We start from the raw sequence: 27,830 nt of genomic DNA, 5'->3' as shown, positions 1-27,830 counted from the left end.
TGACGAGTGCCAAGTAGCACGAAACCCGGGTCCAGGGTTTCCTGTTGACCACCTCCAACCATCATCTTATCTCAATATATAGTGCACACAGTGTCGAGTCACCTTGACTGGTGGCCACATTGCAACTTGATCGATAGCATTCGATCAGCACTAAGAAGGACTTGTCACGCATGACATTGATCACCACCCAGTGATCAATCAATTGTGATTGAAGTAACTGCAAACATGCTTCACCTTCTATTCAAAAAGATTTGGGAGGAGGAACAAGTGAGGGCGGACTGGAAAGAAGGATATCTCATCAAGATACCAAAGAAAGGAGATCTGATCAAATGTGAGAACTAGAAAGGAATCACACTACTATCGGTACCAGGGAAAGTTTCCAACAAAGTGTTGTCGAACCGGATGAAAAATTCAGTAGACGTCCAGCTTCGAGATCAAAAGGCTGGATTCCGTAAGGATCGATCGTGCATAGACCAAATTGCGACATTACGGATCATCGTGGAACAATCAGTTGAGTGGAACTCGTCACTATACATCAGCTTCATTGACTATGAGAAGGCGTTTGACAGTGTGAACAGGAAAGCATTATGGAAACTCCTTCGACACTATGGTGTACCTGAGAAAATAGTCAATATCATACGGAATTCATGCGACGGACTACAGTGCAAAGTAGTGAATGGAGAACAACTAAGAGGTGCATTCCAACTGAGGACCGTAGTCAGACAAGGATGCTTACTCTTCTTTTGGTAGTTGACTGGATTATTAAGACCTCGACATCTGAGCGGAAGCATCGAATACAATGGACAGCTCAGAATTAAGTAGACGATTTGAACTCCACAGATAACCTACCTCTTCTATCCCATACAAAAGAACAAATGCAGAGCAAGACAATTGGTGTAGCTCCAGCCTTTGCATCAGTAGGCCTCAACATACACAAGGGAAAAAGCAAGATCCTCAAATACAACACGCAGAACACCAACACAATCACACTTAATGGAAACACTTTGGAAGAGGTAGAAAGTTTCACGTAGCTGGACAGCATCATCGATGAACAAGGAGGACCTGATGCAGACGTAAAGGTGAGGATTGCTCAATTAAGCGTCACATCTTAAAGTCGAGGAAAATATGCAACTCGAAACAGCTGACAACCAACATCTAAGTCACAATATTCAATATGAACGTTAAGGCTGTACGGAGCTGAAATTTTGCGAACTACGACGACAATCATCAGAAAGGTGCAAGTACTTTTAAACGATTGTCTACGGAAGATACTCAATGTTCGCTGGCTGGATAACATCATCGACAGCGTACTGTGGGAGAGAACAAACCAGCTTTCAACTGAGGAGGAAATTAGGAAAAGACGTTGGACGTGGATAGATTGCGGAAATCATCCAACCGAATCACGAGGCAAGCACTTGCCTGGAATCCTGAAGGGCAACAGAAAAGAGAAAGACCGAATAACACACTCTGTTGAAAATTGGAATGAGACATGAAAAGGATGGATAGCAACTAGAAACAACTTGAAAGGACTGCCCAGAACGGATTTGGATGGAGGATGGTGGTGGACGGTCTATGCTCCTTTACGAGGGGTAACAGACGGCAGTAAGTTTCTCACACTTGACATCAACATACGGAAGGGAAATCGGTAACGACAGTAGGAAAAGTGAGGTGGTGTTTAGTAAAATGATGAAAAATGAGGAGGATAAAAGTGTGAAAGTTTGAAAACTTCAAAAATTGAGAGTGAAATGAAGCATAAATGAATTTGTGACAATAAGATTGAAATGACTTTGAGCCATTGCATAGAAAGTTAATGAATACAAAGACAATAAGCACAATATTTTCACCTATCTACCTATACAGCTCAAATCAATATACAATGATTGGTACCAAACATTGTCCGATGTAAGTTCGATGCAAGTAACAAGTGGCTAGCAAATAAAATGTTATTGCTCTGATACGTTATTCACGTATGCAATTACGCAACAAACCTATTTTAAAACTATAAATACCGAACACGTACACACAGACATAAACACACATACACAGAGATTTTATTTATTATTTATTTAAACACATAAATATTGGTACAAGGAAGCACCAGATACATATGCGCCACACAAATCTCATTTCATTTGTGTGAGAACTGTGATACTGCCCAGGTGCCCAAACCGAAGCAGGTGGTTTTCTTAGGGGGCCACACCCCGAGCCTTTGACCTGAAGGTCTAGTCCGAAAGGCAGTGGAGCATCGTGAAGAGATGCAGTCTCATGGTAGTCGGTGACCAACAGTTGGTTCATACGCCATTTGTTCCCTCAGGATACTGGAGCCCATGTGCACCATTGGTTTGGAATCAGGGTTTTCCAACTCCCCGAGGTGGATGCGCCCTGTCCACCGACCCGATTAAAGCGCCGGACATTCGCTTTTCGTCCTCTCACTTTCGTAAACAACAGTAACGCCACGAGAAAGCAGTGAGTAGGACTTCCCTAACAAAGGCTATATACGCGTATCCATGTGAGAGCATTTCGAGAGGGAGAGTGGACTATCCTCACTCTCGGCCGTGCCAGGACATTTGGGGGAAATTGTTAACTAATTCTAATTTTCATTTTATTTAAATAAAATAAACAAAAAAAACTTACCGAATGGTGATTTATGATGTACCATAAAAGTATTCGTTGTCGATTCTGTCGATGTTATTGATGTTGTTGATAAATGTGTATGTGAATCATCAAAATTGCATAATCCAGTTGTTGTCGATGTTGTCATCGTTGAGACGGTACTAGTTAATGAATTTGATAAAGGATATGATAGTAGATTTTCACCATCTAATGAACCATCTATAGTTGGTGTTCTAGCTTCAGGACGTTTTTTTGCCGGTTGCCGTGGTGTTGACTTTCCACTAGATGAGTAATTAGAACTATTCATCCAAGATACTGTAGTATTAATATTACTGTTATTATTAGTTGTATTTATTGTATTATTATTATTAACAGAAGATGGATATAGATGTAAACCATTCATTGAACCATCATTGACTATTAATCCAAGATATGGTTGTGAACAAAGAAATGTACTATCTTTATTTAAATTACAGTGACGTTGTTGTTGTTGTTGCATGGTAGTACACGACTGAAGTAGAAATGGCGATGTTGAATGATCATCGTCACCGTCATCATCATCCTCTTCTTCACCTTCTTGATGTTGCCGTTGAACTAATGATTGGTCAGAATGAAAATGATGATGATGTTGATGATGATGATGATGAAACATTGACTGATCTTGATCATTCTTAATAGATCGTGATACAAGAGAATTGGAAGTATGAGGTAATAAACTATTTGAAGTAGAGTTAACCATAGAAGTCGTAACATTAGTATTAGTAGTAATTGTAGTAGTAGTAGAAGTAGTAGCATTAGGTATGACATTACCGCATTGAAGTGATCTAGATAAGGCAGAATTATCATGCGTAGAAAAAGTATAAAATGCACTTGAAGTATTATTACTAACAGAATTATTTGAGATTAACGATGAAATATTCCCATTAGTTAATAATGTTGAATCTGATGGTCGACGAATTTGTGGATGAACTTGTGAGATTCGAGGATTAGTATTATTATTGTTATTACTGTTACTATTACTATTACTATTACTACTAAATGGAATTCCAGATATAAGAAGTGGTGGACTTGATGATGAATAATAATGATGATATGAATTTTTAGCTGGTGATGATGGAAATGAACTAGGTGATATTGGTCTTGGACGTTTTAAATTAGAACGTTCAGATTTGAAATGATGAATTCCACCATTATAATCTTTGGAATCGTTATAAGATTGAATTGAAGTATTCATATTTGTAGAAGATAGCATTGCTGCTGCTGTCGTTGCTGTTGTAGTTGCTGTTGAACAATTGAATTCATTCATTGAATGTTGATGGATAGGTGATTGTTGTTTAGAATAATTCATTGTATTCAATGAATAATTATTTATTGTAGTTGTCATTGTTAAGGATTCATGTAATGAATCTGATTTATGTGATTTAAGATAACCATATGAAAGATATGAATTTGGCTAAAGATGACATAATCAAAATAAATAGTAATAATTAATTGAATATATATATATATATATATAATGTCAATTGACACATGATCTCAATTATTAAAATTATTATAATATATCCACAAACCCCCCCCTTCTGATAATAGTCAACATATGTTCACTAATGACTGGCTCCATGAGGTATGTCCTAGAGTTCCAGTGAGAAACAGTGACCAGTGGAGTTCAATCGAGTCTGTTGTGAGATAGTAACTTACTAAAGACAATGGTGGATGTGTCACTCAATTTCGTGAATCGGTTGGAGTTACACATTAACACCGTTGGATCCCGGTCGTTTCAGTGGTCCAGTGGTTAAGCGCTCGCGCGCGAAATTGATAAGTCCTGAGTTCGAATCTCTCAAGGCGGGATCGTGACTGCTCACTGCTGAGAAGTCCCATAATAGGAATCTGATCATGCGATGAAAATTATAGTGAGTGATGAATAACATTGAACTTGTTGAGAGAATGAAGTTTAAGGGTTAGTAGTATAAGTGTTTGAGTATTATTGATCAAACCCTGAAGAAGTATCCGACTTTCAATTACTGAGACGAAGACAAACGCAAGCACCATTCTATTCGATCCAATTAAAAATGATAACTGGATACTACTGTACTACTCTATACATCACAAAAAAGAAAAGAGAACTGATCTAAACCTAACGATATGAACCAATAATTTACTTAATTTCTAAATTACAATGAAATAAACGGAAGAAACCAACAGAATTTCATTACATCCACTAATGGATTGTCAATATATCATATTCATCTTATTTGGGTTGTTTATTGAGAAGAAAAATGAAAAAAAAAAAAGAAAGTAAAGAGAAATAGGAATTCCAGACAAGAACCTTGAACTTAACTAATTACATAGTTGAAATTAGTACTACATAGTCAATAATTTAATTAAATTAGCTAATAGTAAAATGTAGAAATTTGATCTGATTCTTTTTTGATAAATATAAACATAGAATTATGATATTCTTACTAATAACAGTGTTTTACAACAAGTTATACGTATATATGTTTTAAGATCTTTGACAAACCATTAGTGTAAATTAACCTCAAATGCCCTGGTACGGCCCAGAGTGAGGAGAGTCAGCTCTCCCTCTCCAAATGCTCTCACATGGACACGCGAATATATAGCCCCTGTCAGGGAAGTCCAACTCACCGAATGCTCGCGGCGAGCGAAATTGAGAGGACGAAAAGGGAATGTCCCGCACTTTAACCGAGTTGGTGGACACGAATAGCCCACCTAGGGGAGTTGGAAAACCCTCATTCCAAACCAATGGTGTACATGGGCTCCAGTATCCTGAGGGAACAAATGGAGTATGAATCAATCGTTGGTCACCGGCTACCATGAGACTGCATCTCCTTACGATGCTCCATTGCCTTGTGAATCAGACTTTTAGGTCAAAGGATCCGGGTGTGTTCTCTAAGAAAACCATCTGCTTCGGTTTGGGCACCTGGGCAGTATCACAGCCCTTACACAAATGAAATGAGATTTATGTGACGCATATGTATCTGGTGCCTCTTTGTACCAATATTTATGTGTTCAAATAAATAAATAAATAAACGAACGGTGTATGTAAATCTATTTTGATCACCATGCAATGAGTAAAACAAAAGTACACAATGTACATCAAAATAACTATAATATAAGTAAAGATAGTGGATAATGATAACGACTGTCGAGAAGTTCTACACTATAAACAAGACATTTGTCTACAATATTCCATGTTCAAACAGAAGTTACTACATTAAAGTAGTGACTAGTCTTAGACATTGTGATGATCCAATCGATCTATATTGGCCGGAAGTTGAATTCGTACCACTAGCTGTTTAGAGGCATGACTACAGTAAGGTTTTTCTTTCAGATAGCCGGTATCTACAGAGATCCTGCCATCCCATAACGCGTAAGGGAAGAGTTGAAAAGGTCCGCACTAAAAAAACACGCCACATCTTACTTCACGGATTTTCGTCTCCCATTGTAAGGACTTTTGATGTACGACACTTACATATTTGACAATACTCACATATGTGACCAGCCTTAAATAGTTGTCTCTTGGGTTTTGTGACTACGCTCCTAGGTCGTCAAGACCACTTGTAACCCATTATCCTTTCCAGGTATTACAAGAGGAAGAATCCTTCCATGATGCAAGCAGTCTGTAAGCAACAACAGCCCTCATACCTCTAACAGCACTCGAAATTACTTTGACATCTACTGAGATACAAACTCAGCAGAGAAATCATTAAAATAAAGAGAATTATGAACCCTTACAGTGTATTGATTAGACTATATTGGGGATTTTCTGTATAACTGATTAGTGTTTAATCCTTTGTAATGTATCCCGTAACAAAATAGGCGATAGAGGGTGTCATGGAGATGGCCACAGGGTTTAGGTGTTTTGTTTAGTAACATTAATTACAGTGAACGATCGCTAAATTCTACGCTTATTTATTACTGCTCTGTGTTAATAGTCTAGGTGGTTTGGCATTGAGTGCAATATTTCTTGATGTTTAGATGGTTAGAAGCAATCGACAGATAGCTCTGGATTTGCTAGGAAGACCTGAAATTATGTAGCCTATTTCATTTTGATCAATAAACGGTAACTCTGAAGCATACGGAAGTCAGTTGGAACGTTTTTTCAACTTATCCTATTAGCCTTGGCTGTTATCTAATAGGTTGTTCTGGCTTTTAGATCACAGATTCTATCAAAGTCATAACTATCGCGACATAAACAGAGACGTATGATGGAAATTTTGACTTCTTCGGACATCAAACCTTTGTCTGACTTCTCTATCATCCTTTGAGTGGTAGACTATCGTTAAAGTGTAGTGTATCGGCTGTCCAGTCTATCTGGTTTGCACATATCCCGTCTTCATATTGAAATGATCTTACAACCTTTTACAAATAGAATTTACCATAAACTATCCCAAAACTTAATAGAAGCTGTACTTCATGCTAGTCGGAACTTATTACACTATTAAGATGTGTGTGTGGGGTTCAAGGCCAATCAACATGCTTTTCGCTGAAGAAATCCGACTAGAAAGGAGTCTGGTTATTTCTGTTTTCGTGCTAACCGACTTAGACGAGGTAGTCTATATTAATATGAGGAATATGTTCATCGTATTTCAAAATCCTTCTACTTTACATTACAGAAAATAGTGATGAATAACATATATACCACTGAGTGCTGGTAGTCATAACGAATTAAATAAATGAATGCTTACAAATGAATTGGCGCGGTTCAAATTCATCGATCCCGTTGTTATTGTCATAGAAGTTTCGGATTTCTGTAAAGCATCTTTAATAACTGGAACCAGATCGATTAAATCACGATCTGATGCACTTAATGTAAGCTTAGATATAGACTCATTGGCAGGATTTAAGTTTTCTGAAGAAAAAAGAAAAGAAAGCTAATAATAGTCAGGAAAAAGGAAACAGATAAAATTCGCATTAAATTATTGTTAGTCATTCAGTCATAAACAACGTAGAACCTGAGAAAAATATTCATCGCTTCGTGTTTTCAAGATCTAGTGGATAATAATGAGTAGATGAATTTACGCCATTGCAGTCGATTTTCATCCATGTCACACAATAGACCAGCAACCACTGATCGCAGTTATTACTCAGAAATGAAACAGGTACTCTGTACCTATCAACATGTATCACATCAATGATTAATGACTTCATGGAATGAGGTTATATTTCCACTTGGCTGATCTTAAATTTTTCCAACATATGACTCAGCTAGTAGGCATCGTGCGTCAAGGTAGGTATTGTTAGGCAACCATAACATTGGTTATAACCACTTTAGTCGATGAAAATTCACTAACACATCAAAGAAAGTGCCACCTTTGCTTAGTACTCTATGCCTAAGGTCAATATTCCCCACTCATTCACTCAACGATACGCAAGTAATGCTTTATGGTCAAAGACCTTTCACGTTTCACAACCACAAAGTAGAACAGGGTACAGGGTGGACTGTTGCACAATAGGTTCGCCTTTCGGTTTGTAGATGGATATCTTGTCTATGCTACAAGTGACACAAATTAGTAAACATAAGTCGGGACTTCTGAATCCGTGACTAAATTTTGTTACATACCAAATTACTAAGGCTGTTCTGACTTCCATGTTAAGTGAAGTAGTTATTATATTCAACACAAAGGAGATTTTGCGACTCGTCTCTAGCTACGCAACTCAGGACAGCAACACAAGTAAATACAACGACTTGACTTTAGTTGATGGATACTACAATGAAGATTCAATAGAATTATATTAGCTGGAAAACTTGTTTCATAGGATCCTAATATCTTAGGAAGATGGGCTGCATTGCGCTATGATTAAAAATAATAAGTCATGGGTGTGAAAAAACTTTACAACGTTAAATATCTTAGCAAAGACGCTCTTTTATAAGCAAAGTAGCCTTATAAAATAGTACCACTTTTGATGCCATGGATTTTCCATACTGAAACCAACACAGAGAAAATAATCACCGTTATAATGAATGTGGGTTATGGGGCCTCAGAAGGTATCCTTTGGCTTTGTGATCACGCTGTTAGGCTGATAGGGCCATTAGAATTCAACTTTGTCGATAGTTTCCATTTAGTAAATGTAAATACAATGAATCCTTTCTAAAGAAGGACCTGGTACACATATACAGTGGTCTAAATTGTCATACTAGATCAGCAGGACAGCGCGATGACATTGTTAAGATGACTAACAAAAGGGCCGATATAAGCAATTGTATCAACAAAGGTATAAAAAATCTATTCAGAAAGAAGGAAACTTAAGATTTCAGGTGAAATAAGAAACAAGACCATTAACACATCACCATATAACTCCTTTAACCATCAATAACATGATAATCATGCAGACCCCAACTAGGTAAGTGGCATAGGCTACACCAGAATTGACACGGTTATAACCAACAGTCAATAGATTAACTTTAATTTCCAGTTGAGAGCCTTGAATGCGCATTTCTGAGGAGTCCAACACTGAGGCGAAGTAGCCATTCAGTACATTTAGACTTTAAATGAATAATTAACCTAGATCAGTTCACAAGTAATGTCATTTTCATGTTTTATTCCGTGTAATTTGCTATTTCGTTTGAAAACTTTATTGTAAATTATCTATTTGGAGTTAGACATAAACACCATCGGATGCCGGCTCAGTGGTCAATCGGTTAAGTTTCCTTGGCGCGAGACTGATAGATCCTGGGTTTGAATCTCGCGAGGCGAGGTCGTGGATGCGCACCGCTGAGGAGTCCCACAATAGGACGAAACGGCCGTTCAGTGCTTCCAGGTTCTCCCTTGGTGGTCTAGCTTCAATTGACTCACGCTTTCAACTATGAAAATTATCTATTTTTCAATCTTATTTTATTCAGTGTACATTAATAGTCACTTACAATGGATGGAAATCTTAGACATAGAAGAAGGATTTATTCATTTTATGTTGAAAGAAAACACAATAAAACTTGTTACATTACACTTGTCTTGTCCAAAATGTAGACAACCTTCTTTCTTATTTCATACATACCATCATCATCAGTGACCGAACTAAAGAGAGTTGTGTGTCAGAAAGTAATGGAAATCTGAGAAGTTAGACATGACTATCATTCAGTCATGGTATATATGCATATAACCAAAATAAATAAATATTTATTTATTTAAGAATTATGACAAACAGTTAAAAATAAATAGGGCAAAATGTAGCTGAATAAGTAATTGAAGTACTATTCTGGAAAAAAGAGAAATTGACTGGATTGGGGGGAGACGGTGTCTAGAAATCGCTCTCTCTCCACACACACACACACACACATACATACATACATAAATACACAGATGAAAAGATACAAATAATAATTATCCGTTTCCAATTTCATTTATTTGACAATTTGAGAGATAACTAGTAATATCCCATTCAAATATGACCTTACCATAAAGATCAAATAGTCAAACTCAACATCTTATCAGAAAGATGTAACAGTATGATCCATTGACATGAGAGAAAAACAACTGATTGCAGCCAACTCTATACACAAAAATCATGAAAATCACTTATGTAACATAAGCGAACACATACACACACACACACAGGATATGGGTTTCCTTGTCACACCTCCTAAAAGCAGGACATATCTATGTAAACAATCCATGGTTTTAACCATCGACATATATATACATAATACTTGACGTTTTGTCTTGTTCTTATTACACCATTTCAGAGACAGTCCAAGTTCAAATAGATACTTAGAAAAAGAGGGCTACCTAAAAATACACATACACACATTTATTTTATTTATTTAAACACATAAATATTGGTACAAGGGGGCACTAGATACATATGCGCCACACAAATCTCACTTGATTTGTGTGAGGGCTGAGATACTGCTCAGGTGCCCAAACTGAAGCAGGAGGTTTTCTTAGGGGGCCACACCCGGAGCCTTTGATCTAAAGGTCTACTCCACAAGGCAGTGGAGCATCGTGAGGAGATGCAGTCTCATGGTAGTCGGTGACCAACAATTGGTTCATACGCCATTTGTTCCCTCAGGATACTGGAGCCCATGTGCACTATTGGTTTGGAATCAGGGTTTTCCAACTCCCCGAGGTAGAATCTCTGTGTCCACCAACCCGGTTAAAGCGCTGAACATTCGCTTTTCGCCCTCTCAATTTCATAAACACCCCTGCCGCGAGAAGGCAGTGAGTGGGACTTCCCTGGCAGAGGCTATAAACGCGTGGCCATATGAGAGCATTTGGAGAGGGAGAGCGGACTCTCCCCACTCTTGGCAATACCAGGGCAACAACTTTTGTCAACAACGAAACAAAGAGAATTTCTTGAGTAAACTACAATCATGAGGAGATATGTATTGTTATGGTCAAATTAAAGAATCTCTTCCAATCGTTATGTTAATTCTGTGTAATCATAGATGAATCATTTGTGGAAAATTTTCTACAATTATTTTCGGTAAAAATATATATAGGGAAAGATCATCAAATTCGATCAGGAAATGTCTAACCTCGTCCTACATGAATGGATACATTAGGAACAATCAATAATATAGGATTATTGAATAGGAAATGGGAAATAATGCAAAAAGTTTGAGATTTAGTGAACTGTTAAAAAATGAGTACATCTCAGTGGGGAGAGTCCGCTCTCCCTCTCCAAATGCTCTCATATGGCCACGCGTTTATAGCCTCTGCCAGGGAAGTCCCACTCACTGCCTTCTCGCGGCAGGGGTGTTTATGAAATTGAGAGGGCGAAAAGCGAATGTTCAGCGCTTTAACCGGGTTGGTGGACACAGAGATTCTACCTCGGGGAGTTGGAAAACCCTGATTCCAAACCAATAGTGCACATGGGCTCCAGTATCCTGAGGGAACAAATGGCGTATGAACCAATTGTTGGTCACCGACTACCATGAGACTGCATCTCCTCACGATGCTCCACTGCCTTGTGGAGTAGACCTTTAGATCAAAGGCTCCGGTTGTGGCCCCCTAAGAAAACCTCCTGCTTCAGTTTGGGCACCTGAGCAGTATCTCAGCCCTCACACAAATCAAATGAGATTTGTGTAGCGCATATATATCTGGTTCCCCTTTGTACCAATATTTTTGTGTTTAAATAAATAAATAAAGAAATACAAAATCAGATCAATGATTTGAAGAACTGTCGTACCTCAAATTTGTTCAGAAGAATATATGTAAACTGTGAAGAGGCCACTTTCAGTAACCTTGAAGAAACAACATTTGGGTCTTGTAACCAGTATAACATCATTTGAACACATTGAATATGAATCAAATAGGCCCACAATTTTTCAATTTTACTTACTTATTTATCATTTGTTATCTTGGTGAGCAACGTGAAGCAGTAGCTTAGTGGTTAAGAGGCTCGACTCTCAGGCACTAAATTCCAAGTTTGAGCTTTACCTAGTTTTGCTTGGGAGACTAGGTAGTATCACCAGCCCTTTTATTTAAACTTCGTGAAATCCGATCTCGACTTTCGTCGTTTTTCAAACCACTAAGAGTTATCTATGATACTCTACGAAATACACCTTAAGCCGATTAAAATGTCTTCATTGTATACTTTTTTGATAATATAAGAACAAATAACCAAAAAAAATAGCAAAAAACTCACCACTTCTATATTGTTGAAGTTGTTCTATGGAAAAAGGTCCAAATACATCCACATATTCATCCGGTACTACATTAAATTTAAAACAAAAGTTGGAATACATAAAAAGTGGGATAGGACAAGAAATTATTATAAAACAGACTGTATAACAGATACTTGATCATTTACAATTGATTAATTACTGAATAATGACTCATGTCATGTTTGTTGAGTCCTTCTTAGTGCTGAATGAATTCTACCAATCAAGCTGTTGTGTGGCTACTAGGTCCAAGTGACTCGATCGTGTGTAGACTATATTAAGACGTTAGCCGGTTGGACGTAGCTGGTAGGAAACCTTGAACCTAGGAGGCCATTTGTAGCCTGAATAGCTTGGTGGTAGCGTCTCTGATTGCGAAGAAAGGTTAGGTGGGTTCAAATTCTACATAAAGCATCGATTACCTTGATATGGCAAGTAGAAATTGCTGAAAAGTGTCAACTAGCACGAAACTAAAACCCAGGATTTTCTACAGATTTCCTCCAACCAATTAACATCTCAACCTGATCATTAATAGTGAAAAAATATGGATACATAGCTGAAATTCTGAATAATGTGGAAGTATATACCAGGCAAATAGCTCATGTCGAATATTAATAAATAGTGTATATACAGTTCTGCTTTAGTAAGTCAATTATAATCAACGTAGAGCTTGAAATAAATAGGCATCATCCCAAGTTCTAGTACCATATCAGCACGATAAGATAAAATTAAACAAGATGAATGTGGAGAAGAAGAAGAAGAGTTGGAATAACCATCGTAGTGCCAGTGATAATGTGGAAGACTTTAAACAACGAAAAGCAATGCATTCGAAACCGAAACCACATATAAGTAACCACAAAGAAGATAAGTTATAAGTTATAGTATTGTTAAACAAATTATCAAGTTACAACGTAGCTTTTATCATATAGAGACTTCAGTTTTAAAAAGATATTGAAAAACGAAGTGCACTAGACATTTGTTTACCCGCAAGGGCGTGTACCTACGGTTGTATCATAAGACCAACTCGACATGGCGAGTCCACTTAGGGGAGTTGGGAAACCCTGATTCCAAACCAATGGTGCACATGGACTCCAGTATCCTGAGGGAACAAATGGAGTATGAATCAATGGTTCGTCACTGGCTATCATGGGACTGCATCTCCTCACGATGCTCCACTGTCTTGTGGATCAGAACTTTAGGTCAAAGGCTTTAGGTGTGGCCCCCTAAGCAAACCACCTGCTTCGTTCTGGGCACCTGAGCAGTATCACATCCCTCACACAAATCGAATGAGATTTGTGTGGCGCATATGTATCTGGTGCTTCCTTGTACCAATATTTATGTGTTTATATAAATAAATAAATAAATAAATAAATAAATGTACAGGCTTATATTCTGAGCTTTGAGCCCCATTATGTTGAAACAGATATTACTCAGCTGCCTAAACCAAGGCGTGTGAAACCCGAGTACTCTACCAACCGGTAAACCACTGATTTTCCTGTTACGGGATCATGTACGAAAACCGTATTGCAAAATATAATCCATTGGAAAAGTGAGATAATCAGACTATACATCTTGAACCCAAATACAACAAGATCTAGTAAAAATTATTTCTAATACCTGATAATCAGTAAACTATAAATATAAACTGTAAATAAACACAGAACTACTAACCGTTAGGAGCAATTCCTTCAGAATTGGCAGCAATTGACGGTGGAATAATGGTGTAACCTGCTTGAGCCAATGCTTTTAAAACCACAACAAGCGCAACAGAACTAGCTCTGAATCGAATATGCTGTGGTCGAACGCATAATTCATGATCACAAGTATGCACCATGATGTTGGTATCGGTACTTGACATTGGTAAACCATGATAAAGCATACCGACGATTGTATCTAATCTCCAAACCTGATAATAGAAATACAATCTGTTGACGTTCATAGATAAACAACACAAATTAGTAACAAATGAAAAAGAATCTTTAGAACTGAAATTAAAAAACATCGACGTTACCTTTACCGGTCTTTACTTTCATCTTCTTTACAAAAACAATCAAGATTAAAGGTCATTGAACATAAATAAGGTCACACGACAACTATGTACAAAAGGATTGATTGATCACGTTCAGATATTAAACACGATTTCGTGTTGTTTGATATGAAATTTTACAAATACAATAAATAGCTTTAAAAAGATGAAGAAAAATCTTATTTCACGTGAATTGTTTTGGTGTTGTTGAGCTTTTTTTGAAACTCGATACTTTGAACCTATAGTTTTAACTGTTGTTCTGGACAACTTAATTTGCTCCTAGCTTATTTATTTGAACACAAACATTGGTACAAAGGGTCACCAAATACATGTACGCCACACAATAACAATGAGGCCAGTAGCAGCTACAATTGATTTGTGGGAGGGCTGTGATAGTCTCTGGGTGCCAAAACCAAAGCAGATGATTTTCTTAGGGATCCACTCCCCGAGCCTTTGACCTAAAGGTTTGATCAACAAGACAGTGGAGCATCGTAAGGAGATGCAATCCCATGGTAGCCGGTGACCAACAATCGGTTCATACGTCATTTGTCCCCTCAGGATACTGGATCCCATGGGCACCATTGGTTTGGAATCAGGGTTTTCCAACTCCCTGAGGTAGATTTTCCGTATCCACCAACCCGATTGAAGCGTCGGACATTCACTTTTCGTCCTCTCAATTTCATAAACAACACCCCCGCCACGAGAAGGCAGTGAGTAGAACTTTCCTGGCAGAGGCTATATCCGCGTGGTCATGTGAGAGCATTTCGAGAGGGAGAGCGGACTCTACCCACCATCAGCCGTACCAGGGATTTAGGCATGTAAAGGCAAAAAGAGAATGTTCGACGACTAAACTATGTTAGTGGGTACGGAGGATCTACCTATGGAAGTTAGAAAACCCTGATTCCAAACCAATGGTTCACATGAGCTCCAAGATTCTGGGAGAACAAATGGTGTATGAACCTATTCTTGTTCAGCAGCTACCATGGATCCGCATCTCTTAAAGTTGCTCCTCTGTCTTGTGGATTACACGTCTAGGTCAAAGGCTCGGGGAGTAGCTCTCTAAGAAAACAACCTGCTTTGGTTTGGGTGTCCAGGCAGTATTCCAGGCCTCACACAAATTTTGTGTAGCGCATATGTATTTTGGTGTCTCTTTGTACCAATGTCAGTGTTTAAATAAATAAATTAATTAATAAATAACTTAGTGGTTGAATTCATTAGTCGATTAAAACTAGACCACTATGGAAACCCTGGAAGCACTGGATAGCCGTTTCGTGATATTATAGGGCTCCTTAGCGGTGAGTATCCACTATCCCGCACGCGGAACTACAACCCTGAGCCTTCGGTCTCGCGCGCGGACGCTTAACCTTACTACAAACCCCCACTCTGAAAATAAATAACTCTTCATTATCATCTTATTCTTCAGTGTACTAACCAAAAAGTGCACATCACAAATACAAGACACTTAACTACCATGGAATTTTGAGAAGTGAACTTGATAATAGAATTTTACTACGAAAAATAATCGATACCAACCCGTTTTCAACATAAATAATATATATACGGGGGTTGTGCAGATAGCTGAATTTAATTTAAATTGCTAATTTATCTAGATTACCAAGCCATTAGAAACCTGGAAGCACCAGATGAGTTTCCTCTTAGAATAAGATCCCACACTGATGATCATGTGCTCACCAGCAACCATCTTCGAGAGGAAATTTTGAATTTCTAGTGGAGTTTGAGAAGGGTGCCCACGGAAGCCAATGGAAGATAGTGGCGCAACATCGTGGACAGATTAAATTTATACTTGTACAGGATCGAATACCGGCTCAGTGGTCTAAAGGTTAAGCGTTCGCGCACGAGACCTGAAGTCTTGAGTTTGGTTTCCGATGCCAGTCTCATGGATTTGCACTACTGAGAATTTCTATACCGGGAAGAAACACTTGTCTGGTGGTTATGTTATGCTATAAAATTACTCGGCCAACACCCCTGGGATAATCATTAGATAAAGTTGAATCAAATCCTACAATTATGTAAAAAATAAAACGCATAAATAAAATCATCTGTGTAAACAGCGGAAACCGAGTTAGAACTGGTGAGTATAGACTTTAAATAATTAATAAACTACCCACTTTCGTGGTACTTAGATAGTCACACTGTGTGAAAGATACTACTACCCAGTTGGGCAAACTGAAGTGGAGCGGGGTTCGAATTCGAGACTTAGTGACTGAAAGTCAAATACCTTAGCCACTAAGACACTATCCACGTACAATTTGACGTTTAAAAAATATATAACTTACCTTATCAGAACCTTTGCCACCATCAATGCGTCGCATACGACCTTTAGCATCACCACGACTTATAACACAAGAATGAGGATCATTTAAAGTATCCTCACTTCCAAGCCAGCATTTGAGAAACCAAAATACTGAGTCACTGGGCAACTCTTTATATAACTTCTTGAGTAAATTTGATACAGCATCAGTTTCACTTCCAGCATTCATTTCCTTAAAAAAAAGCATGTAATTAAGAAAGTTAAACCTTATGTTTCGAATATTCTCCCAGTGATCAATGAAAAACAAATCCATTATATCAAATATTGTCCTTTTCTGAATGCAAATGTTGCTACGACATAGTGCTTGAACTTAGCTATCGTCCCGACCAGACCGAGTTATTGACTGGAAAAATTATTTTTCATGACCCTATCAAACCAGACAGGTCAGTTAGATAGTAGTAGGATGGACGATTACCGACCATATAAGACATAGTAGCAAACCACTGAGTTATTATCACTGCCCGAGTAACAGGAATGCGCCAAAAAAATTAACCAAATAAAGACTTTCTTAAATCTTTAGTGTTATGTTCCAAACTGGCTATTAGTATTTATACGGATGGTTTGAACGGAAGAAACCAATGCGTTATCTGAGTAGCTATGACTGATTTTGAAAATCATGTCAAAATCATCAATGATGACGTATTATTAATTCAGCGTTGCTTACATAATATACTCACAGGTGCAGAGGCTAAAACAATGCTCCACTTTGCTCATGATAGTTATGTTCCCTAACCATCATTTACGTCATTTTCTAAATATCTTTTCTCCGGGTATTAAATTCCTGAGTCTGGCCCTGCATTGTTCGTTTCCATACGACTAACTACCAAGTTATTATTCAAATAGTACATGAATGACCTAGTCAACCCAGAAAAAGTCCTTTGTTTATAGATATTTAAGACAAACTTTTGACCCACTATTCAATGAAACAATCAGAACTCTGTTTTCATAAGTTTTGGTTTACTATAGAACAATTGATCACATAGCACATTGTAGAGTTATACATAGGCATCATTAGGTCTTCGATAAATGTCTAGTGTATTATGAAGCCAAATTTTCCTCATCAACGGGATTCATCAGCTTTATTCAATGATAACGTACTGGGTAATAACTACTGACTGCAAAAAGTGATAATAGCTTAATAAAAATAAATACAATACTATCCATCGACATGGTTAAGTTGTATTCATTAATTGGAGCCCGTATTTATAGACCAGCTTTCTTAATCACGGACAAATTATAGGTCGCAAAATCTAGTAATGACAGGATTCAGTGTAACTTCAAAATAGTAGCAAATTTTAGAGTCAGCACTGAGGTCATTAACAAATCCCGCCCAAGAAGCAAAAACCAGATTCCTTAGGTTGTGAGACACCTAAGAATGATACAAAAATTTATAGAAATTAAACCCAGCAGTAAAAGTAGACTACAATATAAAAAAGAACCCCCTAAACATGTAACGATAAAGATATGAAGACAGCTGTTGATAATTTCAGAAACAATACGTAAGTGAACCTCACATATCACCTGTTGATAAAAAAGCATCTACATGTACAAATAGCAAACACTCACTCCGATCTTTAATGCTATGAGACTCCAATCACTTTGGCTCTGGCCACTGTTACATGCCATACGACGGTTTTCTTCCCGATTGCGTTCACGCATTGATGAAACACCCCGAAACCACAAGGGAGCTATGCGTTTGCAACGTCCAATTAAGGCCCGAACAAACAACGCTTCACTAGGCTTGGCAGCTGCGTGTACAGGGAGTTTATGTGAGCATTCGTTTGGGAGATTCGGGACCTGAAATTCTGAACTGAGGGAGGGTAGCGATGACTGTGCGGAAAAAACATTTGATGAGTCCTCTGCACAATGGACAGATAAAGGCTTTGTATTTGAGTCCGTAGAACTAGAAAATGAATTGTGATTGCTTTTATCTGATTCTGGATAAAATTCAGCTTTTGTTTGGGATGACAAGCATACTGTTGTCGAAGTATCCAATTTATCGGAATCATTAAGCGCAAAACCGACTGAAAGTTTACGAATCGAGTTTGAGTTTGTAAAGGAATCATCTTGGAGAACAGTACATGAAGGACTCAACTGATTATTACCGGGATCGTGAATGGAAAGAGGATATACCACTCCAGTGGACAGATTACTAAACAATGGTTCAGGTTTCACATTTATATTATTAGGCTCCATGCAGTTTATAAATTAGAAATCCCATCCATGCCAGCAGTATGACCACTAAAACATCAACGTGAAGAGCAGGCCCGAAAAACGTCTGTTCAAAATTGCACACAACCTAAAATTTCATACGCGCTCTCTACCACTAAAACTTATGTTGTTTAAAATGCTTTTTTACTCTAAAAACTTCAATTATACTGAAACCTTAGGGTAAAATTCTGTCGCCTCCGGTTAAATGATAAATTAATAAGATATGTTTCCTCGCGGTGTATTCAGATAATCACGCAACGTTACTTAGTGTATGGATTCCTTACAGGTCAAATTCCCTAAGAGTTCTACAGATGTACACGGGGATTATAAACAACATACTATGACCCCAATATGCACAGGGACATCTGTTATTGGAATTAAATACAGAAATGGGGTTGTTCTAGCTGCCGATATGTTAGTTTCATATGGCTCCCTAGCCAAATATATGGATTTCGAACGCATGTTTAAGGTAAAAAAGGTGTTTTTCTCCGAAACTAACTTCAATAGGTAAATCAGAGCACAGTTATGTGCTGCAGTGGTGATGTGGCAGACTTTCAATTTCTCAAACATCACATTGAAGAGCTGACACATCAAGACAGTCTCCTTTCCGACGGCTTTAGGCTAAGGTGTGTATCTTAGCTTTTTTGATTATTTCTACTTTTAGCCCTCATGCTCTCCACAGCTGGATTACACGTGTTCTATATAACCGTCGAAGTCGTTTGCAACCACTGTGGAACACCTGTTTAGTCGGAGGTTTGGAAGCAAATGGAGAGCCCTTCATTGGGTATTGTAGTATGCTTGGTGTTTGTAAGTCACGTTCCATATAAACATAAATCTAATTTCGAACTATTTGGGTAATGCGGAAGTGTATTTTGCACTCCAACACCCTATCTATCTTGCCTGTTCCAACAATGAATGCGACATCACATTCACCAACCTGCCACAGTAAATAAGGTCGACTGTACTACAATTTGGTCAGAAGTGTAAAACTAGTAGGGCATCGTCTTAGGACATCCAACATATCGTGCTTTCCCTCCGTTCAGTCAATGAGAGGTTAGCATAGAATTATCTTAAAAACATTGTACTTCACCCTTTAGCGAGGCCATATTTTTTAAGTGATTTTCGAGTAAGCCAGTTGTCACTAAAATACCCCTTGAACTATGCGCTTAGTCAGCTTTAAGTCTTGAGTAGTGCACAATGTTTTATGTCCTAGGCAGCCTTGTAGTGTTATCATGCACACCTAATAACACTATTGTTTTGTGGTAAAGTATGTCTTCAATGCTCCAGTCTGTGGAGTAAAACAACCCAATGCATGGCAAACTAGCCTCCTAATAGTTGTCTGAATGCCTCACAAGTAGCGTCCATGCAGGTGTCTTCTTGTACGTGTTCCCAGATTTTTTGTACATATACAGAACGAATATTGTCTATGTACTCTTGAATACTTAACATGTCACAACTTTCAAACCTTTACCATCTTTGTAGCATTCACTGAAAATTATGTTGCGACCGGCTTCGGTGCATACCTTGCAATGCCTATTCTAAGAGAATGTTTGGAAATAAAAGCAGGGGGAGATCCAAACAATATAACGGAAGAAGATGCTATCTCTACAATGACAAGTGCAATGAAGCAATTATACTTTCGAGATTGTCGGTAAATACCTCACGTTTTTTCAGATTATTTCAATTTCATTTAAGGCAAATCTATTTTATAAATGTATTATTTAGTACGCAGGCAATTTCGAATTTGCAAAATGGTGGCTAGAAGCTAATTCCCAACCAACCACCAATTCACATGTTCTTAACATTATGACAAAAACTACACTTTCGATTGAGTATTTACTAGGGTATCGATAAACATACTTAACTGATTAGACTCCAAGAATTGTTTTTACAAGAGTGATAAGGGTTGTACTCACACTCACCCTTAGTCAATCAGTTTTCCTTTATATAGAATCTGGCACCTGTACATTAAGTCAAGTTTCCACACTCTATTAGCACAAGGAAGATGAAATTTTCAGGGCAAATCCCAGAATAGTAGAGCCAGTAACAGTATTTATGATGCTGAAAAATTCTAGTCTTCATTGAATTGCTGACATTCAGTAGAAACATCATGTTAGTAATGCGGAGGTATTGCAGCTCGTGTCCAGACACATTGACGGTGGTTCAATTAATGTTACCGTCTTGAAAGAGAGGCTTCGGTGACCTGGACGTGTACTACGAATGTCGCCCCAATGAATTTCACATGGAGCATTATTTGCCAATGTTGGGACTAGTGAGAAAGATTGAAAGGTAATCAGTTTATGACATAGTGCCATAGCATAATAGAACTTTGTACAGAACTGACATCTGTCGAACCTTCATAACTTTGTTTGTGGTCCGAGGAATGGCTCAACTCAGTGCCTTGAGATAATATCAGATATGGCTCAGAGTAGAAGCCGACCATGTTGTAAGTTTCCTTACTGTTTTCATAAATCAGAACCTTTTCACTAAAAGGATTCTCTTGGGTTGCATTTTTCTTAACTGAACTACTTCTTTCATTTCCTTTTAGACTCATTCAATTATTTTTATTCATTTATTGTTTTTTAATTTTGCTCAGCCTCTTTCCTTTAGCTCTTCACAATCTCATTTTCTTATTTGCACAGTACATACTTTATTTTGGTGTTTATTTGTACCAATATATCAGTGTTTTCAATAAGCAAATAAACAGTCTGCCAATTTGAAGATTGTCCTGCCCTTAAAAAAGCAGTAGAATTAATACTGGGACATTAATTAACTTTTCTATAAGTAATTAAAAGTGAGACCAGTCCATGAAGTCATGAACAATTGGACTGATGGCTGTGTTGATTAGTATGGACTATTTGGTTGGGGTCCGCTTGATTATCGTAACCAAGTTTGTGAGACTTTGGATGACATGGCTCAGAAGCGTTAAAAGTAGCACAGGCGTATTCATTCTTTATCGTCCATTAGAAACTGAGTTTTTGACTTTCTTATTTCTATCATTATACTTAATCTCTTCTATTTCTGCTGATACTGTTTTAACTCCCACCAGTAGTATTACAATCTGAACTGATGGCCATATATATATATCAGGTTTTATGTTGTGTATGACTGATTAACTGAACTAAAAGTTCAAAGAATGGGAATCTAAACATCAAAATTACTGAATTCTATGAATAAAAACTAGTGATGTAGTTTTGTTCAATTGTACAAGCTGTCAAAGTTCTAAATAAATTGGTCGACTCTTTTATTAACTCCTTATCTCACCAGAGTTCAATTTCGTTTATCTGTTTTTTCAACGAATAAACCTTATCAATTTAAAGAAGTATGAGATATAATATTCGGTGTAAATGATAAAAATCTTTCTAGTTTTTTTCTATTAAATATACAAGTAGACAGATAACTCTGTTTTCATTTAGTTGTACAGATTTTCAGGTGTTGATTATTTATTATTTATTTGAACACATAAATATTGGTACAAAGGGGTACCAGATATATATGCGCCACACAAATCTTATTTGATTTGTATGAGGACTGGGATACTGCCCAGGTGCCCAAACCGAACCAGGTGGTTTTCTTAGGTGGCCACACCTGGAGCCTTTGACATAAAGATCTGATCCAGAAGGCGGTGGAGCATCGTGAGGAGATGCAGTCTTATGGTAGTCGGTGACCAACAATTCCCGATCGTTGCTGCTACCTTGACGTGGTGGTCGGGCTTGCCTATCGTGATGAAGCAATCGAGCTATGCTGGCTGGAACAATCGTTTCCTCGAGGTCCTACCATGCCAGACAGGTCGGTTGAAGAGCGGTGAGACTAAAAGCAGCAAACCCAAGGTCCGAAGGCGAAGTCGTACTGCTGACTGTACAGAGGTGTGACAGCAGTAAGGTGTTTCCTTCAGACAACCAGCATAACAGCGATGCTGCCTTCCCACAAGGAGGGGTGTGGTTGGGGAAGGTCGACCCTAAAAATGCACACCTCGCTTTATCCCACGGATATCCGTCTCCGGCGGTAAGGTTTTTTTTTGAAGAACGGAGCTAACACAAAAACTACCCACAAAAAGGTCGTGTGTGACCGACCTCAAACAGTTGTCCCTTGGGCACTGTGGTCACGCTCTCAGGTCATTAAGACCACTTCTAACCTAATTTCCTTTTCAGGTACCTCTAGAAGAACCCTTCCACGGTGTGGGTAACCGGGAAGTGATAACTGCCCTCATACCTCTAACAACACTCAAGACCACTGTATTCATAATCAATCTCCTTCTTCAATTCTTACTATTCCTTCTACCTTGACTTTCAACACTAAACTTCCCCTCTCGGTTTCCTCCTCAAGTGTCACCATGGCCAACGATTCTAGTGTGCGAAACGCTGTCCCAGGTCTACTAAAACCTCGCTCCAAACTACACATTGGAGCCTTCAACGTACGTACCCTATGCCAAATCGGTCAACAGGCCTCCTTAGCTAAAACCCTAGAATCTCGTACCATTGATGTATGCTGTGTCTCCGAAACACGCATACAAGATCCCAGTGTGGTCATTCACTTGACCTCACCTCGCCAAAATGGACAGTCGACGAAATACACCCTCCGTGTATCTGGCGACCCGTTGGCTAGTTCTCGCGGACTTGCAGGTGTAGGCATAGCACTAAGTACAAAGGCAGAACAGGCACTATTAGAATGGATCCCCGTTAACAGTCGCCTGTGTGCTGTCCGGCTAAATGGCTCCGTAAGAACTCGGAAGGATAGGGACACACGTCGTTGCCTTTTCGTCGTTTCTGCCTATGCTCCCACTGACTGCAGCCATGATGAAGTAAAAGATGACTTTTACAGAAAACTCTCTGAGCTTCTTCAGAAAGCTAAGCGCTCAGACATAGTAGTCGTAGCGGGTGACTTTAATGCCCAGGTAGGCAGCTTAGATCAAACAGAAAGACATTTAGGTGGGTGTTTTAGTATTCCGGCTCAACGAACCGATAATGGTGATCGTCTGTTGCAACTATGCTCAGACAATCGTTTATTTTTAGCAAGCACTAATTTTAAACATAAGGAGAGACATCGTCTAACATGGTGGCCACCTGCACCAAACCAACGATGGACTCAAATAGACCATATTGTCATCAGTCATCGTTGGAGAGGCTCAATAGAAGATTGTCGCTCGTATTGGAATACTTGTTTAGACTCTGATCACGCTTTAATACGAGCGCGCATTTGTCTGCGCCTCAATGGACGCAGGAAAAGTACACTAAGAAGACCCATTAGGATTGAACTGGAGGACGAGAAAGCCAAATGCGAATTCCAGAAACAACTGAGTTCACATCTAGGCAGTTCTGTAAACGAGACTGACCCAGATGCTGCTTGGAAAGACATACGAACAACTGTGGAAACAGCAGTAACATCTATTGGTCATTTAAACCATAGGGCTCCAAAAAACCAGTGGATTTCCTCTAAGTCTATTTCACTGATGGATTCGCGTAAACTCATCCCATCAGGCTCTGAACACGACGAAGAGCGTAAAGAAATTAGATCTAGGTTAACTAAAAGTCTAAGGAACGATCGTGAGCAGTGGTGGGCAACGAAAGCAAAAGAGATGGAAAAGGCAGCGGCTGTAGGCAACACCAGGCAACTATTCAGACTAATAAAAGAAACCGGAATTAAGAAGTCAAGTGTAAGTGAGACAATCTCGGAAAAAGACGGAACCCTTATCTGCTCTCAACCCAAACGTTTAGAACGATGGGCGGAACACTTTAAGGAGCAGTTTAGCTGGCCTTCGGCTACTGCACAACTACCCACTATTCCTAGAAAACCTGAATGGAACATTGAAGTAGGCCCTCCGACCCTACTTGAAGTTCAAAAGGCTATAGTTAATCTGAAACGAGGAAGAGCAGCTGGTCCTGATGGATTAGCCCCAGAGGTCTTTATATATGGTGGTCCAATTTTAGCGATTAGGTTGACTAATATTCTGGCTAAAATCTGGGAGACGGATGTAATCCCATCCGACTGGTCACAATCACTGATTGTCCCAATATATAAAAAGGGGTCAAAATCATCCTGCGATAACCATAGAGGGACTAGTCTGACCAACATAGCATCTAAAATACTAGCCTCAATAATTATCGGGCGCCTAACTAAGACTCGTGAACTGCAAACACGAGAAAATCAGGCTGGCTTCAGACCTGGTCGTGGCTGTATCGACCACATATTCACCATTCGTCAAGTTTTAGAGCACAGACACGCTTATCGGCGTCCGACAATGATAGTTTTTCTTGACTTGAAAGCAGCATTTGACTCTGTAGACCGAGAGGTTCTGTGGCAGTGTCTGTCATTGAAAGGTGTACCTGAGAAGTACATAAACCTTGTGAAGGCTCTTTACTCGAACACTATTAGTCGAGTGAGAGCTTATGGCGAACTGTCATATGATTTTACAACCTCAAGTGGTGTACGTCAAGGCTGTCCACTATCCCCGTTTTTGTTTAACTTCATTATAGACCTGTTGCTGAAAATAACACTCTCTTCGACTGAATTTTCAGGAATTGATCTCCTACCAGGGGGACCACTAAGCGACTTAGAATACGCAGATGACATAGTCCTGTTTGGTGAAGGCGCTGGCAAAATTCAGAGTCTTCTGTTGGAACTGAGTAATAATGCCAGGATGTTTGGGATGCGTTTCTCCCCATCCAAATGTAAATTGTTACTCCAGGACTGGCCTGCGTCAACACCCGAACTAAGGATAGGGAGTGAAGTAGTCGAACGCGTCGACAACTTCACTTATCTTGGAAGTCTGATCAGCCCTAATGGGTTGGTGTCTGACGAAATCTCAGCACGGATTCAAAAAGCTCGTTTGGCTTTTGCCAACTTACGTCACCTATGGCGTAGACGAGATATCCGTCTATCAATTAAGGGACGAGTATACTGCGCATCAGTTCGCTCTGTTCTACTTTACGGCTGTGAAACATGGCCATTAAGAGTAGAAGATACTCGTAGGTTACTAGTATTTGACCACAGACGCCTTAGAAATATTGCTCGCATCTGCTGGGATAACCGGGTAAGTAATAGTGAGGTTAGACGCAGGGTATTAGGGAACGATGGTAAATCAGTTGATGAGGTGATGAATCTTCATCAACTGAGATGGTTGGGCCATGTGTTACGTATGCCTGAACACCGATCACCACGACGCGCTATGCTGACTAGTGTAGGGGATGGTTGGAAAAGAGTTAGGGGCGACCAAACAAAACATGGCATCAGTGCTTGAAGTCACTAACTTCTAGCCTGAGCCATGTTGGCAGATGCAGACTACCTGGTTGGGGTCCGCGTGACTATCGTAACCAATGGTTGGAGACTCTGTGTGACATGGCTCAGAATCGATCACAATGGCGTAGGTGTATACACTCTTTATCTTCCCTTAAACCTTGAGACTAAAATTGCTTCATATCTCTCTTCCTTCCTGTACTATATCCTTATATACAACCTATAATTTATATACTACTACCAACACTAAATTAACTACTATGAATCCAGTGTTCATCTTGTTGTGCTAACGAGGTATGGCAACTTGGACCGATGCATATATGTGCCTGATCCTACGTTGTAGCTGATTGACTGACTGACCAACAATTGGTTCATACTCCATTTGTTCTCTCAGGATACTGGAGCCCATGTGCACCATTGGTTTGAAATCAGGGTTTTCCAACTCCCCTAGGTGGACTTTCCGTGTCCACCAACCCGGTTAAAACGCCGAACATTCGCTTTTCGTCCTCTCAATTTCTTAAACAACACCCGTGGTGCGAAAAGGCAGTGAGTAGGACTTCCCTGGTAGAGGCTATATACGCTTGTCCATGTGAGACCATTTCGAGAGAGATGACTCTCCCACTCAGCCGTGCCAGAGCATTTGTGGGCATAAAAATTTTATCATAAAGTGATACCATTTAAAGCAGTAGATTGAATCGCTAGAAAGTTTGTTTTTTCATTCTCAAAAATGCATACACGCTTAGAATTTAAATCATGAAACTCCATGTTTCATATCATTCCATGAAGTCACTGACAAGTGGACTGAGCCATGTTGGTAGGTGTAAACTACCTGGTTGGGATTCACGAGATGATAGCAATCGATGGTTAGAAACCTTGAATGACATGGCTCAAAATCGTTTGCAATGGCGAAGGTGCATCCACTCTTTGTGTTCTACCAAATTCTAATCTGAATTCTTTATGTCCCTATCCTTATTCTCTATCCAAATTTATTTCATTGGATTATACTCCTTGAATAACATCTTCAAACCCTAATCTTTCAGATTACTGTTTATACTCTTACTACTTCTACCACTATGGGATTTGAATCGACAACTGTATCTCTGTGTTAATTTAGTATGGCAACTTGAACTGATGTACGTACATACGAAGTTCTACGCTGTGACTGACAGACTGACTGATGTCTCATATCAAGCTCGATTCCTTAGATCATGAAGTTGATAATATTTATAATACTTTTTTATATATTATATTGAAAGTCTCATATTGTTCACATATATAATTTAACCATTCCAGTCAGTGTTTAATTATTTTTTTATATTTCTTTCCTTTAAATTAATAGTGCATTCGATACATATCAAATGGCTATCGTAAATAAAGAAGGAATACAAATAAATGGCCCATTACGCTTAAAATGTGATTGGTCTATTGCTGAATATGTAAAAGGCTATGATTAAGAGATAATTTGTTTTAAAGTTTCTTTTTATGGGAAATAAATTTTTTTGTTAAAAAAGAAAACTATTTTTGTTTTATAACTTACATCGATGTCATTAAGCCACGACTCGAGCACAACCCACCGCAGCATCTCAATCAAATCATCTAAACCAGACTAGGCTGTGGCCGGGGATTCGAATCGACAACTGCATCTATGTGCTAATGTGGTATGACAACTCGAACTGATGTACGTACGTACGTACAAAGTTCTACGTTGTGACTGACTGAACTTACATCAACCTGTATTTGATTTTATTATTGTTGTTAAGAATTTTTAAGTGTTCGACGTATTAACTTATGAA

General features: G+C 38.7%; 2 protein-coding genes across 2 annotated transcripts in view; one reads left to right on the top strand and one right to left on the bottom strand.

The window, feature by feature from the left end:
* Window positions 1–18,789, bottom strand: part of Smp_152430 (hypothetical protein) — a gene marked incomplete at both ends in the record, with an annotated part of 42,580 nt that extends 23,791 nt beyond the window's left edge. Inside the window, 10 exons of the mRNA XM_018790471.1 lie at window positions 2,635–2,928; window positions 3,010–3,207; window positions 3,424–3,582; window positions 3,682–3,810; window positions 4,045–4,066; window positions 7,323–7,486; window positions 12,223–12,288; window positions 13,907–14,141; window positions 16,559–16,765; window positions 18,160–18,789. Coding sequence (XP_018646284.1) covers window positions 2,635–2,928; window positions 3,010–3,207; window positions 3,424–3,582; window positions 3,682–3,810; window positions 4,045–4,066; window positions 7,323–7,486; window positions 12,223–12,288; window positions 13,907–14,141; window positions 16,559–16,765; window positions 18,160–18,789 — 2,104 coding nt within the window. The remainder of the gene's footprint in view (window positions 1–2,634; window positions 2,929–3,009; window positions 3,208–3,423; window positions 3,583–3,681; window positions 3,811–4,044; window positions 4,067–7,322; window positions 7,487–12,222; window positions 12,289–13,906; window positions 14,142–16,558; window positions 16,766–18,159) is intronic.
* Window positions 18,790–19,063: 274 nt separating this feature from the next.
* Smp_056500 (proteasome subunit beta 4 (T01 family)) lies at window positions 19,064–27,541 on the top strand. Its single transcript, XM_018790470.1, has 5 exons — window positions 19,064–19,273; window positions 19,312–19,430; window positions 19,469–19,611; window positions 20,287–20,455; window positions 27,377–27,541. The coding sequence occupies exons 1-5, from the start codon at window positions 19,076–19,078 to the stop codon at window positions 27,489–27,491; spliced, it is 744 nt and encodes a 247-aa protein (XP_018646283.1). The 5' UTR covers window positions 19,064–19,075; the 3' UTR covers window positions 27,492–27,541.
* Window positions 27,542–27,830: the final 289 nt, after the last annotated feature.

The sequence above is a fragment of the Schistosoma mansoni genome (assembly GCF_000237925.1).
Source record: "Schistosoma mansoni, WGS project CABG00000000 data, supercontig 0097, strain Puerto Rico, whole genome shotgun sequence".
In the NCBI taxonomy this organism is placed as follows: domain Eukaryota; kingdom Metazoa; phylum Platyhelminthes; class Trematoda; order Strigeidida; family Schistosomatidae; genus Schistosoma; species Schistosoma mansoni.
The sequence above is the reverse complement of the archived record's forward strand: the minus strand, read 5'-3'. Positions and strand labels throughout refer to the sequence as shown.

What these genes read in the sequence shown, in the direction of transcription:
- Smp_056500 (XM_018790470.1), top strand. Translation starts at nt 19,076, where the DNA reads ATGGATTCCTTACAGGTCAAATTCCCTAAGAGTTCTACAGATGTACAC. An exon ending in TCCGACGGCTTTAGGCTAAG is followed by an intron (nt 19,431 to 19,468) that starts GTGTGTATCTTA and finishes TTCTACTTTTAG; the next exon opens with CCCTCATGCTCTCCACAGCT. An exon ending in TTATACTTTCGAGATTGTCG is followed by an intron (nt 20,456 to 27,376) that starts GTAAATACCTCA and finishes TTAAATTAATAG; the next exon opens with TGCATTCGATACATATCAAA.